A 17,897-nucleotide genomic window follows, 5' to 3' on the forward strand; every position below is an offset into this window, starting at 1 on the left:
CAAATTACATCACTTTTTCCCAGTGGCGAAATCGTTTGCCGTATTTATGACACCTGCAGAATTATAAAAGATGACAAAAGTAGCATGGGGGACAATACTACTGCGTGGCATAGCAACCAGTTTTGAGCCCCCAGCAACCAGCATTGATTATTGATTTATTACCTGTTTGTTACGTAATAGGATATTACGTAATTTCATGTGACATGTTTGCTAGAGCTCACAAGTCACTAGCCAGGTGGGGAGCCCCCGGTTGTAACTGAGGATGATGTATTGCGCACATGTGGGTGGTACGTAATACTTTAGGAGATGATTTTTTTTTCTTCAAGATATTTTCTTTAAGATCTTTTTCTTCAAAGCGTTTTTCCTTTTTTTCGAGTTTTTCTTTTAATCAAAAACATAATAGCTGGGGAAAAGCTGGAAAAGAATTTTGTTTGGTATCCATGACAGTTATACGAAATTATAGACGAGGATAAACGAATACGAACATGAGGCATGGACAAAATTTCTGAGAAAATTATGAACGGAAATGAATCACAATAAGATGTATGGTTAGGAGACATGCCACAATAAGCATCACAATATCACAAATGAAAACGATGGACAACGAAATACTCGGTTAAAATGACGAACGACGATACTGACTGTTAAAAGACAGGCAATAGCGGGGATCACATCGAACCGTAAACGAAATCTGCGGTTAGAAGAGAAGCAACTGCGAGAATCCCAACAAATCCCAGGAGAAAATAATCCTATAAAATGAATGGTTCTCTGAAAGTATAAACAGAGAGAAGGAATTGAATTCATGCCAGAATTTGTCAATTCAACTGAAATTGCTGATCTACGACTTCATAACTTAAAACTAAAAAAATAACGCGATAATTGTGCTTATGCGTAATTTGAGGATCAAATACATACAAGCAGGCCGCGTGCCGAATGCCGGAGCCCGAGCAAAAATCGAGAACCTGGCACCCTCCTTAATTGTAGCATCAAAATTTAGAAGCATCTCGTCATTTAAAGCTTCTTATTAACCATTTGGCTACGAGTACAAATTAAAACTTATGGAAAGGCCTATATGTCTTCGCAAAGTAAAAACAAATATTTACCATTTGGTGATGCATGAATCCCTATCCCTCTTGCTCCTGATGAAGGAACTGTCCTTGCAGATGCATCTTTTGAGGATATTCTCACTTGTTTTCTTTGTTTTAGAGTAATAGTGTCACCGTTTCTCTCCTAAAAGAAATATATAATGCAAAACAAACTTTTGTCTTCAACTCATAAACCTTGTCAGTAAGATGCAAAGGGATAATCCAGAAAGGGGGAGGTGATTTTGAAACGGTTTCTTAGGAACAAAAACATCTAGCTACCGAAGTCAGACAGTAAAATTATAGGAACACAAATGCTTAATGACTTATTTTTTAGTTTCTTAATCAAAACGATTTTGCAGGGTTGTCTTTCCCAGCTTTTACGCATTTTCAGACTTACTTGCACTAGTGCAGATGTAAAAAGTGACGAGGCTAAGAAAAATGACACAGATTTTGATTTATTGTTATTATGCTGTTATTCTATACTAGCTGTTGGGGTGGCGCTTTGCGCCACCACAACACCTATTTGGTGGGGGCGATTCGCACCACCCCCCAAGCCCCCCCCGCGCGCGTAAGTCGTTACGCGCCATATTATTTACTTGCCATTGCAGTTGTGTCCCTGTGTCCCACCTGTGAATATAGATAAAAGAGAAAAGATTTCTCTTTTCGTTATAGATATATATATATGTTTTTAATTACGTAAAACTTGCGAATATACAACATTCTTTGATGTCCCATTGTCTGTGCATATAAATAGATTGTCAGGTTTACCGACTCTTGAACATGCAACATAAAATTGTCCATGGGAAAAGCAATCCGTATCCAGATCTATACCTCACTATTCTAATGATTGCCCTTGAGCTTTGTTGATGGTGATTGCTAATCGAACATTCCCTGTGTCCCGGTCGTCATTTATATTCCCAGTATCCCGGTCGTCATTTGTGTCCCAGTGTCCCAGTCTGTAATTTCTCTTTGAAAGTCGTTACGTGCCATATTAGTTACTCGCCATTGTAGTTGTGTCCCTGTGTCCCACTTGTGAATATATATTTATTTATATATATATATATATATATATATATATATATATATATATATATATATATATATATATATATATATATATATATATATATATATATATATATATATATATATATATATATATATATATATATATATATATATATTTAACTACGTAAAACTTGCGAATATACAACATTCTTGGGTGTCCCATTGTCTGTGCATATAAATAGATTGTCAGGTTTACAATGATTGCCCTTGAGCTTGTTGATGGTGATTGCTAATCGAACATTCCCTGTGTCCCCTTCGTCATTTATATATCTCCCTGTGCCCCCGGAGTCCCCGTTGTAGTTGTTTCCCTGTGTCCCGCCACGAGTAATACCCTTAACAGACGTTATTTCTTTTTAGCTGGATTAGAAAACCGGTTCAAATTCACATCTTATATTCGCTATTAGCGGTAAGCTGCCAGACCGATATTTGGACCGATTATAAGAATCGGCTAGACTTCGAAAGTAAATCTATGCTGCTTGTGAAAATTATTCCCGACCAATTTGAGCACCAAATTCAAGTTTTAAGATCAGAACTTTCGGCAACATTATGGAATTACCCAGCAAGAGTGGACCATCACCTTTGACATAGCTTGCTGCAAATAATATTCTCTAGAGTGTGCTTTAAGTAAACACATGACTTTAAAATAGCGTATAATAATAGGACTGATGAAATTATCTAAAGTCTAACCCTTCTTTGGTACTTCAGGAATTTATAGAAAGAAAAATCTAACAAAAACCTTCAAGAAAACTAAATTATATTTCCGTTTAGAAAAATTATTTGGGGCCGACATCCAAGATACCTCCATATTAGTTTCAAATTTTTCTTTACTTTTAATTAGATTGATCCCGTTAGTTTTTTTTAATTACCCAGAGAAACAAGGTGAAATGCTATTTTGGAAACCTCTATGGTGCCTCACCGAATTCTTTTATTCTCAGGCCATATCGTCATAATACTTAGGAGTAAAATCAAAATTGCGTGCAACTACACGGCCAATTATGTATGCCGTTATAATTTGTCACGTTGAGCAGTTCAGCTTCCAAATATAACATTTATGATTGACCGATCAGAGCAGTGGCTTGAGGCCCAGTTTTTGCTATTAGAAAAGAAGGAACTTTGGAACAGGAGTTTTCTATCCGTAATATAGAACAGGCGAAAGATACGAAGACAGCTGTTCCCATTAGTTTTCGCCATTGTGATTCTCCATTCCTGCAGCACAATTGTGATGCTGAATCAAGAGAAACTACGAACTTTTGCCCCTCCAAAACGTGGATTACCTAATGCAACAATAAACCTTTCGCTACGGATAATAAAAGAAACCAAAAACGAGTCTTACGGCATATTTTAGGAGCAAGCTAATATCAGGCAGAAAATCATGCTTGGTAGAGCGTAGCGAACATCTGTGAGCAAGAAGCTTTATTGTAAATTTTCCATTGTATATTCTGCACTTGAAGAAAAACAAGCAATCTCAGAAGTAATGACTTAACGCTGTTAATGGGCTTCCACTTTCAGATGGCTGTACTATTACATTCAAGCCCCAGAAGTTTTTAGCCAACCCATATCTAAGGAATGTACTTTCTCCTTAAATCCAAGAAATGAGACATGAAGGCCAAAAATTATGTTCATGCTTTACCCTTTGAAATTTGAGAGTCTTATCCTATTAACCCTTAACTAAGGAAGTTTCTACTTTCAGAATTTAGAGTAAATTTTGAGATTGTAGCTCCCAGGTTCTGAGATTGTATTTTTGCAAAAAGCAAATGGGTTTCCATTCACCATAGTTTTGTTTTTCTTTTATTGTTTAAATTTTCCCAATAAAATGCCCTTATTATTTTCTTAGATAACGATAAAATTGCAGCTCCCACTCCAATATTTTTCCTCAGAAAAAATATGTTTTTTTCTGAGTATTAGAGCCATATTTTTGAAATTATATATAATGACGTAAAACTTAAATTTTTCGTAATGTGACTTAATTTTTTGAAATTTACCGAAGCACCATATTCCATATGGTTGCATTCCTGTTCAACAGATTTGATAAAAGAGATGTAATTAGAACACTTTAATAGCTCGGTCTCTAGTTCTAAACTGGTTTGGAATCTTATAAAGTGCTCCATATAAGGTTTCATAAGGCTTTAGCCATAAGGCTAACCACTTTGTTTATTGTTTCAGTCCTAAAACCAAGGTTCATATTCAATTTCAAATTTACATGGTACAAAATTATATTTGTTTTATGATGTAACGACGGTATTAATTTTTCACTAGAGGTCCAGGGCAGCTTTTCATCTTCAACTCTTCTCTGGTTGAAGGGCAGAAAATTTGCGAAACGAACCTTCCTGGGAGACTGAGTGTGCGAACTCTTGATATTCAATTGGATTCTCTAGAACACCATTCAACTCTACATATCGGTCTTAACTTCAATTACTTTAAACCGTTTTAAAGGTTGGGTAATCACAAGGGTTAAGTACCTCATATTTAAGAGTTCACGTGTGGTAGTTTGGTGTACATTGAGCGTACTGGGCGTTTGTGTCGAGGCAGAGACCATAGCTAGCATTTTTACTGCCTTTTGGATCACAATGTAAGTAATGATCATTATGAAAATTAGTCCACCATAACTGGCCCTCTCTACGAAAAGATAGCCTAAATATCCTGATAAGTAATATTTTGAGTTTTCTGCTGGTCCATCATTCTGAGTTTTAAATGATAAGCTAGAAACGGCGTGCTCTGATAAAAATTAGGATCTAGATTATATAATCCTATGATAGTCCTGTAGAACTCCATAAATTTATCACCAAGGGTTAAAACGTTTGAGGCAAGGAAAGGAAGTATAAACCTATAAATTTTAACACCCAAAGTTTCTCTGAACTTGTTGGGAAAATTTATATTCTTCTTCTGAAATTTCTTTTTGTTTTAAATCATTAAAAGGCTTCCTTGGTTGATCTTTTTTTTTCTCAGAGCGTTGAATTTCAATAAAGGAAAACTCCTTTCCTCATTAAGAGCTATTTTTCGTCTGAGAAATGGAAAATTACTGAAGTTTTCAATACTTCTATTTTGGACAAGCAAATTTGGATTTTGGCAAGAAATTCGAAGTGTCAAAAAACTGAGCGTATACCTGAAAGTTTTGAATTACATATTGAATTTTACGTATTGAATAAGTATTGAATTACGTCATATAAATTTTTCACTCATTTTGGCTATTGAGACATAGCCAAGCTCTCTTCCTTTAAGTTATGAAGACCTCATCATTAGATGTTAAATGTCACACGAGAGACTGTGAAATCCGACAAGACTACGTAATTTACTCCTTAAAATTGAATTATATGTGCTATGTAAAATACCTCTTATGCTACCTCTAAAATAGATGTGATCTAAACCAAAGCATTTTCCTATTGTTTTTAGGTTTTCATTTAAAGCCTCAAAGAATTTGCCTCAACAACTTGCAAAAGTTTTAATTTTGGTAATATTGGAACCGCAAAAAAAAACCAACTCTGCAACATAGAAAAATCGGATAAAATTTGTCGAGGCAAAATTGACCCTTCTTTGTCTTTTCTTCTGAAATGACGAACTTTTAAAAACAACTTACTTTGCACATATAGGAAGCCGGTAATCGGTTAAGCTGGTACTTAAGTCACGAAAATGCACTTTGTTTTGTTTTGAACGCTCAAGATAAGTCCCCCTCCCACACATAAATCAAGTATCGATGTAGGTTTGAGAACCACATTCCGCGAAATTGAATCCATACAGAAAAATTGGACTGCTAATACAGATAAGAAGACGTGTCCACCTGAATTTTTAAAGGAAAATCAAAGCATATATTCGTGATCTACGTATCATATTTACCTGTTGCCAGCTTTCTATACGTCCAAATTAAGTTGTTTTTAAAAAATCTCTATTTTAGAACAAAAGACGAAAATAATAAACATAAAGACAAAAAAAGCTAAAAATAACATCATCGATATTTTGTAATTTCCTCTATTAAAAAAAAAAAAAATGCTTTATGAGTCTACTCATACCCCAAGCCATTCAGTGTGTCCCCACGTGGCGAATATATATTGTACCACTATATGAGGTATGGACCAAGGGGGGAACTTGTCCCTGGGGGCCCATAATATAAACTAGGACAGCCTCGCCTGGGGCCATAAATATAGTTGGAGGAGGATAAAGACCTCTTAAATCTACACACAACAGGGCCTACCGGCGTGCCCACACGTCCCGTGAGTTACAAACTTTCCTCCAGTAATGGGTTTAATTGCATGGTGATGCAGAACACCATCGTGGGAGGATCTTCTATAGGAGGAAAAGTGTGGCAGGGCGTAAGATCGAAATCCATTGATAACGGCCACTGCGCTCCTCCAGCAAATTATAGCTGGTAAACGACACAGCATTTACACGGGATTCTGGTTAATGGATAATTATTCTCAGCTTAGTCTGTTTGGACGGACGTTTTTGGGCTGAAAAACATCTTCGTAGCTAATTTATTTACTATGGCTTGCCTCCCCGTATTAACATAATATTTGAAAGCATGAATATTTAATGAGAGGTAATAGGCTTGAGATTATCTGTGCGGGATTTTGACCCTTGTTGATAGAAGAAGTGCTGAAAACTATGTTGTGACCAAGATGGGCCCAGGATTGCACAGAGCCTGAAATTTAAAGCTGAAATTTCGGAAGGGTGAATTATCTCTCGGGAAGTTATGGTTAGACTTCAGGATGAGAATTTGAGAGAAATGACTTAAAAAAGAACGATTTGTGAAGTTGCTGATCTTGTCTTAGGGAAATAAGTTGAAATATCCCAAATTTAGGGTTTTTTCCTGTCCCATATTTGAGCATCTTTTACTCGGACTGACTAATTGCTTTCAAGGCAATCAGACGTAGGGTTCTTTTTCCTCCAATTAAAGCTAAGAGATTGTGCTTTTTGCATTCTCCCTGTAACCTAGAGACCAACAGCTTAGACTTTATATTTGAAACTTTCGTTGCTGTGGTAGAAGGGTAAATCAATAATAGCTTTCTTACTCCATACTGTAGCAGATATTTTCGGGCCTTTTTTTCCAACTAAGGGACAATCAATGTTGGCTAGTGTTATATAAACATTGAGACCTTCCACTACCTATACTGTGAGACCACTTCCATTTTCTGGGAATTTTTTGGCAGTCTAATTAAGCAGTTTTATTTTATATACCGGTTTCTCTAATTTGATGGATATCTCCACCTCTACGGAAAGTTTTCATACTGGATAACAGTGTAGGACTTCAATCTTCCTTCCTATCTCGAGAAAAGAGAACCTGTGCTAGTAGCTAAGCTTTTAAGCTTGGTTTTTCCTGATTTTAATCCTTTGTGTCATACCTTCTAAAGTGTGTCTAAGCCCTTGATTGATTAGTCCTGGATTTGTCTCTTATTTCAAGGTATATGATCTTAAACATTCCTTGAACGCATGTATTCCGAAGTCAAAATCGTCTTGCTGTACAAAACATTTGTTTTGTCTGCTAGTGCTAAGTATAGGGTAGGCTTCTCCTCCGCAACTTTGATCAATAACAACGTTACCATCTTACTGCTTATTTCGTAGCTCTTCAATCCTTATTTCCATTTGTAGAGGTTTACTTTCATCAGTTTTTGGTTCTCCTAGTTTAGTGCTTTATATGTCCAGGGTCTCGGAGTGGAGAATTTGTTTGAAATAGGTATGGAACATTTCCTTGGAGCACAAAAATATCGTGTTACATCAGTTGAAGATAACACTAAAATTGGGTTAGGTAACTGTACATATTACGGGAGGGAGAGGTGGGAGCAGTCAAACTCTTTCTTGCAGTAATTTTTGCTTGCTTTAAGTTTGACTTGAATATTTAATTTAATTTTTAAAAGTTTTATGAACGTTTCATTCATATACATCAGTATATTTTATAATTATGTTTTATATGATTATTTATTTTAAGTTAATTTACATATTAATTTTCAACCCTTTTCATGGAGGATATAGGAGCTTGGCATTCCCAGGGGCATAGTAATTTGAACTTTTGGCTATTTTGAAGAGAGTGCATTTTCCAGAATTTTTATCGACGTTGAGGGAAGAGTAGCACCTTAAATACAAGGAATACCATTTGCCTTTCAAGCACTTTTAAATAATCCCTGAAAGTTTCAACATAAATAACCTCATTCTTTCCAGATATACTACTGATGCGCACTTTTGACAATCAGGATGCCCATAGTGTGTTTTGATTTTGTTCAACATCCCATTGGATACTTCCTGAAAGTAGTAGTTGCAATTGCAGCTATCTTAGTAGTAGTGGCCCTGAAAGTTTTCAGTTAATAGCCTCGTGGACATCCAGGATCAAACATAACCCATTTCCCTCTGATAAACACCAAATAAATCCTTTTATTAGATACAGAATATGATAAACCCTTGCCCCAGGGGCTTAGGAGGGCTTGACATCCCCGGAGACATAGTTAATAGACCTTTTGAATATTTTGAAATAATTGTTTTTTTCCTTCCAAAATTTCAATTAATGTTGGGGACTGGGCCTCTAAATAGGGCAAGTAGGAAGGGACTGGCTGCCCTCTGATTACTTTTCAACATCTCTCTCAAACTTCCCTGAAAGTTTCAATTTGATACCGTCCGCTGTTCCTTAAATATTACCGATACGTACCATTCTCAATGTAGTGCAGTCTGTATTGGTTCAACACCCCCCTCAACTTTTCATGAAAATCTCACCTTAATACCATAAGCTTCTTGAAGAACCAAGATCAAACAGGCCCCCTTTTTCAAATAATAAACATTGTACATAAGCAATGGGCTTGCCTCAGGAGCTGCGGGGAGTTATTTCATCTCCGGAGACATGGTTATTATGGTGGCCGGTGTTCATCTCCGTCCCGGAAAATACCCCCCCCCCCCCCGAAAAATACATGACCCATTGGAAAACACCCCGGCAGAAAAATACCCTCCAACCGGAACCCTCCCCCCCGTGGAAAATGCCACCCCGAAAAATACACCCGGAAAATAACCCCCGTGGAATCCCTTCCCCTGGAAAACATCCCTCCTCCCCCTGGGAAGTCAGAAAATCCCCCTACGAACAATATCCACCTGAAAAATACCACCTACACGCGGCAGTTTGGTCTCCAATCCTTTTGGACATTAAAAAGGACTAGAACTCTCAATTTTTGTTCTAATGAGAACGCTCCAAAGTTTCTGTGACCATGAGAGGGATATATGGATAAGGAAGGGGCAGTTCCCCTTCTGTTCGGAGTAAATTCTGCTCAGTTTGAGGTTTAATGTTACTCCTTACTTTCATAATAAGTATGTAAACCAGAAATATTCCCAGAAATCGTAAGGGAGTAGATAGCAATTTTACATTTCTTATGCGTTTTTCAAAGCTTCTTTTGTCCTCCCCCCGAAAAAAAACTTTTCCTGGAAAACGCCCTTTTGCTTGCTTTTTGCTGGAAAACTTTTCCACGGAGTAGGGGATTATGGGCATGATTTGAAAAATAATCAGAAATTAAATTCTTTTTCTATTGAAAGTGTCCTGTGAAGAATTTTTCACCCGAGCTCATCCGCAAAAAACTTTTTGGGTGGAGTTTTCAGCTAGAGTGGAATTCTCCGGGGGGAATATCCCAGGTGGCGAGAGGAGATACTTTTTTTTCCGAAGAGAACTTTCCACGGAAGAATTTCCCGTAAGGGGAAGGAATTTTTCATGCAGAGGGAGTCAGATTTCCAGGTTGTAGTTAAAGACAATCAGAAATTAAATAAAAAAAACTAGTTTTTTCAACTGAAAGTATGGAGCAACATCAAAACTTAAAACCAATAGGAATTCTTACGTATACGAATTGGTTTACCACCTCCTCAAGACCTTGCTGTTTGAGCTCAAGTTTTGATAGTTTGTCTTAATCCTTAAGAACGATCCCTGAAACGCAATGGTCGTTTAGTTAGAATACTAAGCATTTTTTTAATTCTACTAAAAGTTTTGACAACACTTTCGCACGTATAAACTAAAACAATAAGAATTTGCTGGCTCCCAAAGCCAACTATCCTTTCAAACGAAACCTAACCCTCTTAAACTTATTGGTGCCATATTTTTTTAGCTTAATTTTCATGACTTTTCGCTTACGTTTTTTCTTCTTTTTTTTCTATTTTGGCCCCCGCTACTGCCAAAGATTGTGGAAGTCCATATTATGGAAGTCTCTTCAGCAAAAATGAATTTGCAGTTTTTTTCAAAATTTTTAAGATACTTATGGTGCGTAAATTCCTCTTTTTCCGTTTCCTCGGCACTTTTCAACGAAACTAAAATTCAAATCTCAATTCAACGGTGGTATTTCTCGGGAGGGGGCATTTTCTGCGGGGGCATTTTCCGTGGGGAAGGGATTATTTTCTGGGAGGTTATTTTACGGGAGGTATTTTCCGTGGAGAGCATTTTTGCTGTGGGATATTTGCCGGGGGAATTTTCCGGGGGATGTTTTTCACGGGAGGATTTTCCAGGGGGGTTAATGCCTAGAATCAATCTAATTACACTTACATTTTCGGATACAACCAGAATCAAATACTACCCCTTTTCCCAATGATAAATCATTCAAGTAAACAATGAGCAAATTGCATAGTTCATAACAATCGTTGTCTGGGAATGTGAAGGGACATGGCATCCCCGGCTGCATAATTATTAGACATTTTCACTATTTTGAATATAATAACCTCTTAAAATTTGAGTCGGTGTTAAGGGGAGAGAGCATCTAAAAAGGCAAGGGGATGGGGGCTGATTGCTCTCTAATCACTCTTTTACATCCCTCTTAACACACCCTTTCGAATTAATACCCTCAGGGGTTCTTCAGGTATTGCTGGTATGCATTATTGACAACCAACATGGAAATATTTTTTTGTTCGACATCCCTTTCAACATTTCCTTAAAGTTTCCTCTTTTACCCTAAGCCTTTTTGGACACCCAGGATTAAACTTACCTTTTCCCAATAAAAAACCTGCTATGTAAACAATGAGCAATTTGCAAAACTTATAGCCCTTGATGCTGGGGGCTTGGATGGTTATGTCAACCACAGAGTTTTATTTATTTGACCCTTTTACTATTTTGAACAGAATGACTATCCTAAGACTTTTGTGGGACGTCTGTGGGGGAAAACGCGTGGGAAGGAAGATAGTTGCCCCCCGATCACTTTTGACCTATAGAAAGAGAGCTTACACTTTCAATTAATTTTAATGAGCCCCCCTCCAAAGTTTGTAAGACACCCCTTCCATTTGCAGTGGCTCTGGGAAAAAATTATAATGGATAATAAGAATGTATTGAAGCCTTATGTATCTTTACCATAGACAACTCTACAGCGTTACCGCTGATCACGGTGATGTGGGCTTTATTGCTTTATTTTATCCCTATGGTAGACGCAATTTATTTTCATTCGTTTTCTCTCATCCTCTTGATTATTATATTGAGTTTTTTTTTTTTTTTCGTCAATTTGTTGAGAAACTAATGCTCACTGTTCAAAATAAATATGGTTTTCAAAATAAAACGCAAAAGACACAATAGGCTTTAGAGCTCTTACGGTTTGGGAGGGAAAGGGGAAGTAACGAAACTACTGTTTGTATCACTTTTTGTTGATTTTAAGGTGGAAATGAATTCAGTTTAATTTTTAATCGCTTCAATGTTTAGTTATCATTATGTTTATATTTGATATGATCATTTTTTTTATTTCATGTTTCATTTAATCTTTGATAGTAGTTTCTGGTCACTTTAAGTTGAGATTATTAATGGACTTTTGGTCTTAAGGTTAATATGGCTGTTTAATTTTTTTTAAAAACTGATTTTTTTTATTTTTCGTTAAATTAATCATTTGAAAAGAATGGTCAGTTTCTATGGTATGAGCTTCTATGGTCCAAAATTTCCCTTTTAATCTTAAAAAGTTTTCGATGTTTCAACGTAGCAAGAATATTTTTTTTTTGTTTAGTGTCAAACAAAAGTGTGCAATTTTAATACTTTTATTTAATGTATTTTTGACTTGACATTTTCTATAATATTCACATGGAAGCTTACCTTGTTTTACATCATATTTAAAAAAGCTCCATATAATTCTTAGCTACATAACGTGTACCTAAACAGAGAATTTATGTTAAGTTCTATTACAAATGTGCAAAATTACCAAAATAGAGGACGAAGTGTTGACTGATTTGAGCATAAGATGAAGCTTCTCCAAGACGTCAACCAGAGCAGCAACTTTTTTAACAACTGAATCATTTTCTGATATTTTAGCAGAATAGATTGCGTAAAGCCAACCACACACTAGTGCATCATCTATGACAATTTCTACGCTGTTTTTAAAAGTTATGAAATTTTCTGAGCCTTCGCCTGTAAAGTAAAAACACCAAATCATATGAAAGAAGCACGCTTCAACCAAAGATTACTCCACCCGTCAAACTTAACCTAAGAAGAACTCACCCAAAGCAAATTGACAACAACTTTTTATTCTGTAGGATTCTGCATTGAGTTCAACTTTTTCTGCAGCAAATGGCGGTTGCCAGGGTGATATATTGTATGTTTCTCTTGTTTTTGGTTTATTGTAATGACCTCAATATGCAGCATACTACTATTGGACTTAGAAACAGAGTCAGCACAGTAGTATAAACAATTGACACTATGCTGATAACCTGGTTACACTGGCTGCTTGTCCTACTACTTTTTATACGGTAATTAAGGTCTGTGTGACTTTTGCTGCCGATCATGATGTTTTGTATAATTAGTCAAATGCTAAATATGGATATTTTCTCTCTTTCATGCCACTGACTCCTACCTGGTAGTATGAGCAGAAATAACCCTACATTTGTAAATGAGTTCCGTTACCTAGAGTTCATCTTAAATGAGCGTTTCACTGACGATACTGACACTCGTCACTCTTTGATGCTAGTGTACCTCAGAGAAAATATTCTACTCTTTCGATTTTGTCAGTGCTCGTTCTCCCTTGTTTCTTCGCATTACCCGTGGTTTACATGAATTTAAAGTGGCCTATAATGGTACCTAACTTTTCCTGCCTAGAATGTCTCACTGTGTTTGGGCTGCTGAGGTGTCTGCAGTTTTTTGTTTACCGATGTTTAACCAGCTGATTGTATCTACTCTCTCTTAGGTACGTTTACGTTTATTGGCATGAGATAATGAGCCCATTGAAGCATTATTTGTCTTTTTATACGCCTTTTATTGCCAATACGGCAATACTGTATGAAACCTGATGATTCTGGATATAGCATTTTCCTAACTCTGTTGCTTGTTCTCACTTGCTTTTGCATATTCTTACTCATTTTTTTTGCTTGCTATTTTATTGTATTATTTCTTATAGTCGTCTTAATGCAATAAAATCATTTGATTGAGTTACACTCGTGAGCAATTTAGCATTGCCAAATTCAAATCAAGTTAGATTTAAATCATTATATTTCATAGACGTTGACATAGATGTCATTTTGTAAAAAAAAACGAAAAATGATAATAGGGGTGTGATGATTGCAACAACGTAAAAAAGGGTGGGAATAACATCGACATGAGGATACCCCAACCACATAGATGATTTTTTGGGATATCAGTAATGACTTCGATATAAAGAAAATTGTTGTCATTACTGATGTTGTCACCGGAGAACTGTTATTAAGTCATTCTCGTCATAGGTATTGGCCTGAACATCAATGACGTCGTTGTTGGTATCGGTAAAGTCATCATCATTATTAAAATAAAGCTATAAAACTTTAAATACCTACATCCCCTCCCTTCTTCCAGCACTTCCTCGGTTCGCCTGTCATCGAAAGTTGTCACCCTAGAATAAAACTTACAACAGAGTAACACTCTACATAACAGAGTAAAACTCTGTAGTTTTACTGCTGATGATGAACACTGTATATGTGTTCGAAATATCCAGTTAAATAATTTTATACCTGTTCACTGTCAATTAAAAGGTTTCATCCCTATTTTGAACTGTTTTACGTTCGTCATTGCTTTCAACGAACAAAAAAAATTCCTCAGATCTTTCTTTGGGTCAGGTGTCTTTTAGACCCACTTAAGATTCGCCCCTTTTTAATTATTTAAAAAATGACGCTTGATAAATGGGTCTGAGAGACATCTGTTAAAATACTAATTAACAAATGCTAGAATATCTTACGCTAAGTCTTCATACTCTAATGGACAGAAGAACTTATGCTAGTATATACGATTTTAAGGTGAGTTAAATAATTTTGCAGAAATTTCGAAATAAAATTATTGAAATAAAGCGAATTTATTTTTAAGCATTTTTATGATGTACAGGCAGGCCCCCCTTTCTCTCTCTCTCTCTCTCTCTCTTTCTCTCCCTATCTCTCTCCTTCACTCTCTCTCTTTCACTCTCTCTCTCTGTGCCTGTGTGTCCGAGTGAATGTTTGCTCTCCCCGTGTCTGTCTTTGTGTTTGTTTGCATGAATTTGTGTGTTTGTAAGTGTTTTCGTCTCTCTCTCTCTAGCTCTCTCTCTCTCTCTCTCTCTCTCTTTCTCTCTCTCTCTCTCTCTGTGTGCCAATGCGTCTGAGCGGTTGTTTGCTTGTCTATCTCTCTCTTTTTGCCTGTGTGTCAGAGCGGACGTTTGCTTGTCTCTGTGTCTGTCTTTTTGTATGTGTGTGTTTGACTCTGTGTGTTTGCATGTGTTTTCTCTCTCTCTCTCTCTATCTGGTTGTGCTTTTGTGTCTGAGCGACTATTTCTCAGATTTCGGTAAAAGTCCCTGTTAACCTATGTCAGATTGAATTATACCCCCCTATGTGTATGGTACCCTTTAAAAAAATTCTCTGGTCTTGTTTTCACCTCTTAGTGTAAACAGTGAGGCAATGAGTGTAGTATGATTCCTCATATACGGAACAACTTCTGTTCGTTTTTAGTCTTAATGTAGCTCCTTACATTATAGTTGAATAAACAAAAAAATAAATGGAAGATTCCCTTTGTTGCATCTCTGACCCAAGAAAAATCTCACAAACTCCTCTGTCTTGGTTTCACCTCTTGGCGTAAACAGTGAGAAATTCAATAGTCGTTTTTTCCTCATGGTATTAGACTGCCAACAAGAAAAATAAACTCTGACCTATGAAGAATCTCAAAAACTCCTCTGGTCTCGGTTTCACCTCTGAACGCAAACAGGAAGGCATTCGTAATTCTTTATTTTCCATGTTATTGCAATTTCATTAAGAAAAATAAAACTCTGGCCTATGAAAAATATTAAAGAAAAGTTGAACCAAAATTTCTAGGTTAAAAAAAAAGTAAAAAAAAAATCGCTATAAAGAGTATTATTATAATAGGAAATCTTGCGACTAACATATGTATGTCATTTTCATTTCGTATTTCGAAAATATTGCAGGTGAATTTATTTGTTATTAGTATATTGAATGTCATTTAAGACGCGTAAAAAATACAGATGAAAAAAATCCTAAGTTAACAAAATAATTCCAAGTTAAAAAACCTAAGCTAAAAAAATGGGAGGGAAAAAAGTTGGGGGAGGGGCATTGGTGGCTTTGGAGGTGGGACATGGATGACCATAGGGTCCTTCTAAGAAAAATATTGGTATAAGCACTCATTCCCATGGATATGATGATACAAGCGGTTACATTATGAGTATATTAACATGTACTGTCAAGCAAAGTTCAATACTATGTCATAAATTCTTTTAATTCATTTTGAAATTAAATAAAATGGTTTGCTAAAGAGGTCATTTCTCTGATTCAGTGAAGATCGAATACATGCAAATAAGATTCTCATGGAAATATGTAAATATTTTTGCAAATGGGACCTGTTAGGGCCATACTAACCGACCATGCAAATGATGTGCGCATGGGAGGATTGCATAGCACACTACTTTCCACCAATTCACAGTACCTTTTTTTTACATTTTCCTGTACACTTTTATGCGCTCATATTTAATCATACAATTTTTATGTCCCGTTGTCTTAGAAAATGAATTAATAACTTACATTAAAATCTTGTATCAAGTTGGTAATTAGCTTCCAAGTCAATAGCCTCAGGTGTCTTCAAACCATTTTATTAATCATGTTCACCCGGTATTTACAGCATTGTATTAACACCAGTATTAAATCATTAACATCAGCTAATTATGTATGAAAATTATGGTGCTTCATTTCCTTCTGAAAAGAGTAATGCAAGAAACCTACCAAACTCTAAGGCGTCTTTGGTGAGCAGCTTGAGTGTCCTCTTAAGAAAAACTTCGTCATTAACTATTATCTTAGGAAGCCAGGTCCACAGAGGCTCATGCTTGCTTTTTAATTCTCTCCAAAGAAAGTCATGCTTAATTATAGCAAAAGCCTCAGAATAAGCTGTCTTGATTGCATATCTCTCAAGTTTCTCCACAACTTTCAGGAGATCTTTCTGCAAAGAAACTCTTTGATAATTTTCTGATACAAATTGAATTACCTCAATAATCGATCCAGAGAGCAAATGGAATTACAACAAATTTGTACTTACCCATCGATAGGATAACTTAATTTGGAGGAATGTTAGTCTATAAGTTTAAGACCACCATATAAAAACGACCACAAGGGAGAGTAAAGGGGTTTACTTCTCCCTTTCACTTCTGGAGGGCCATAGTATATTGAGACACATATTTGAGCAATATCAAATGAAAGACATCTTTACAAAGCATGAATTCTTTCTTAAATCTATGCTCCAATGAAAAGTTTCAGTAGGCCAGATGCTCTAAAGAAATTTCTGCTTTTGCAATGTGTATCAAAATTGAAAAAAATATTTTTATTATTTCATGGATTTGAAAATATTCTGTGGTGATGAAGGGTGGGCAAAGAGTGAGCCTCGTTAGGAGTAACCAAAACTAAAAATACGGAACTCTTGTGTATTATGTACATCAAATCATTCTAATGATCTTTTCTGATTCCATATTTGTAAAACTCATTAAATTTAAAGCTACCTTTCCCAAGCTATTAGTATAAGGTTATTTGCAGAATTTTAGAATAAAACTGAAAATACCTCTCACAAGCCATGCTATCCTTCAAAAAATTATGCAGTATTAAATTACCTTACCTGAAAACCCTATGTAATAAACTACAGTCCTCCATATAAAAAACGGAGACATTTGCTTTTTTTCAAAAAAATGGTCAAAGATGGATATCTTCTTGGATGTTCTTGTTAGTATATTTTTTTCACCAGAGGGGACTAAGACATTGAAAATTGGAAGAGCGTAAATTCTAACATTAATCTGAGTGCCTTTTCTAGCACACATTTTCGTTTAGATCCCACTAGACTGCTGAAAAGAACAATTTATGCAGCCTCATATCCTTCATCCGTCAAACAGAACTTTAACCATATGATACTTTGGTTCAGTACAGCCGTAAATTCTGAATTGTATCAGTTTTTTTTTTGGGGGGGGGGGGTTATATAACAAGGCTCAAACGAGTCCAAAAACAAACTTTTGTTATTTTGAAAACTTGTTTGCTTGGTAATGGTCTCTTGAGCACACTGAAGCTTAAGCATAGTGTTTTTTCATCTTTTGTTCAATTCGATGACTCCATAATAATATCAAACAGTTCGTTGTAACGAACTGTAGTAAGGAGCGACCCGGTTCAATAGTAAACGAAACTCTAAAAAATGGAACTTCGATGCTAAAAGATATATCAAAAGAATAAGATTTTTATGCTGATTTTAAATATATAAATTTCATCAAATTTTGTCTTTGTCATCAAAAGTTACGAGCCTGAGAAAATTTGCCTTATTTTGGAAAATAAGGGAAAACACCCCCTAAAAGTCATAGGATCTACAA

The 17,897-nt window shown here is 35.9% G+C and overlaps 1 protein-coding gene across 3 annotated transcripts in view; it reads right to left on the reverse strand.

The window, feature by feature from the left end:
* The window catches only part of LOC136025167 (uncharacterized), a 93,553-nt gene that overhangs the window by 54,164 nt on the left and 21,492 nt on the right, over nt 1-17,897 (reverse strand). For all 3 annotated transcript variants that reach the window (XM_065700932.1, XM_065700930.1, XM_065700931.1), the window contains exons 3-5: nt 16,282-16,495; nt 12,266-12,471; nt 1,104-1,230 (exon numbers count right to left, since the gene is read on the reverse strand). In XM_065700932.1, coding sequence (XP_065557004.1) covers nt 1,104-1,230; nt 12,266-12,471; nt 16,282-16,495 — 547 coding nt within the window. The remainder of the gene's footprint in view (nt 1-1,103; nt 1,231-12,265; nt 12,472-16,281; nt 16,496-17,897) is intronic.

The sequence above is a fragment of the Artemia franciscana genome, chromosome 3 (genome assembly GCF_032884065.1).
Source record: "Artemia franciscana chromosome 3, ASM3288406v1, whole genome shotgun sequence".
Lineage (NCBI taxonomy): Eukaryota > Metazoa > Arthropoda > Branchiopoda > Anostraca > Artemiidae > Artemia > Artemia franciscana.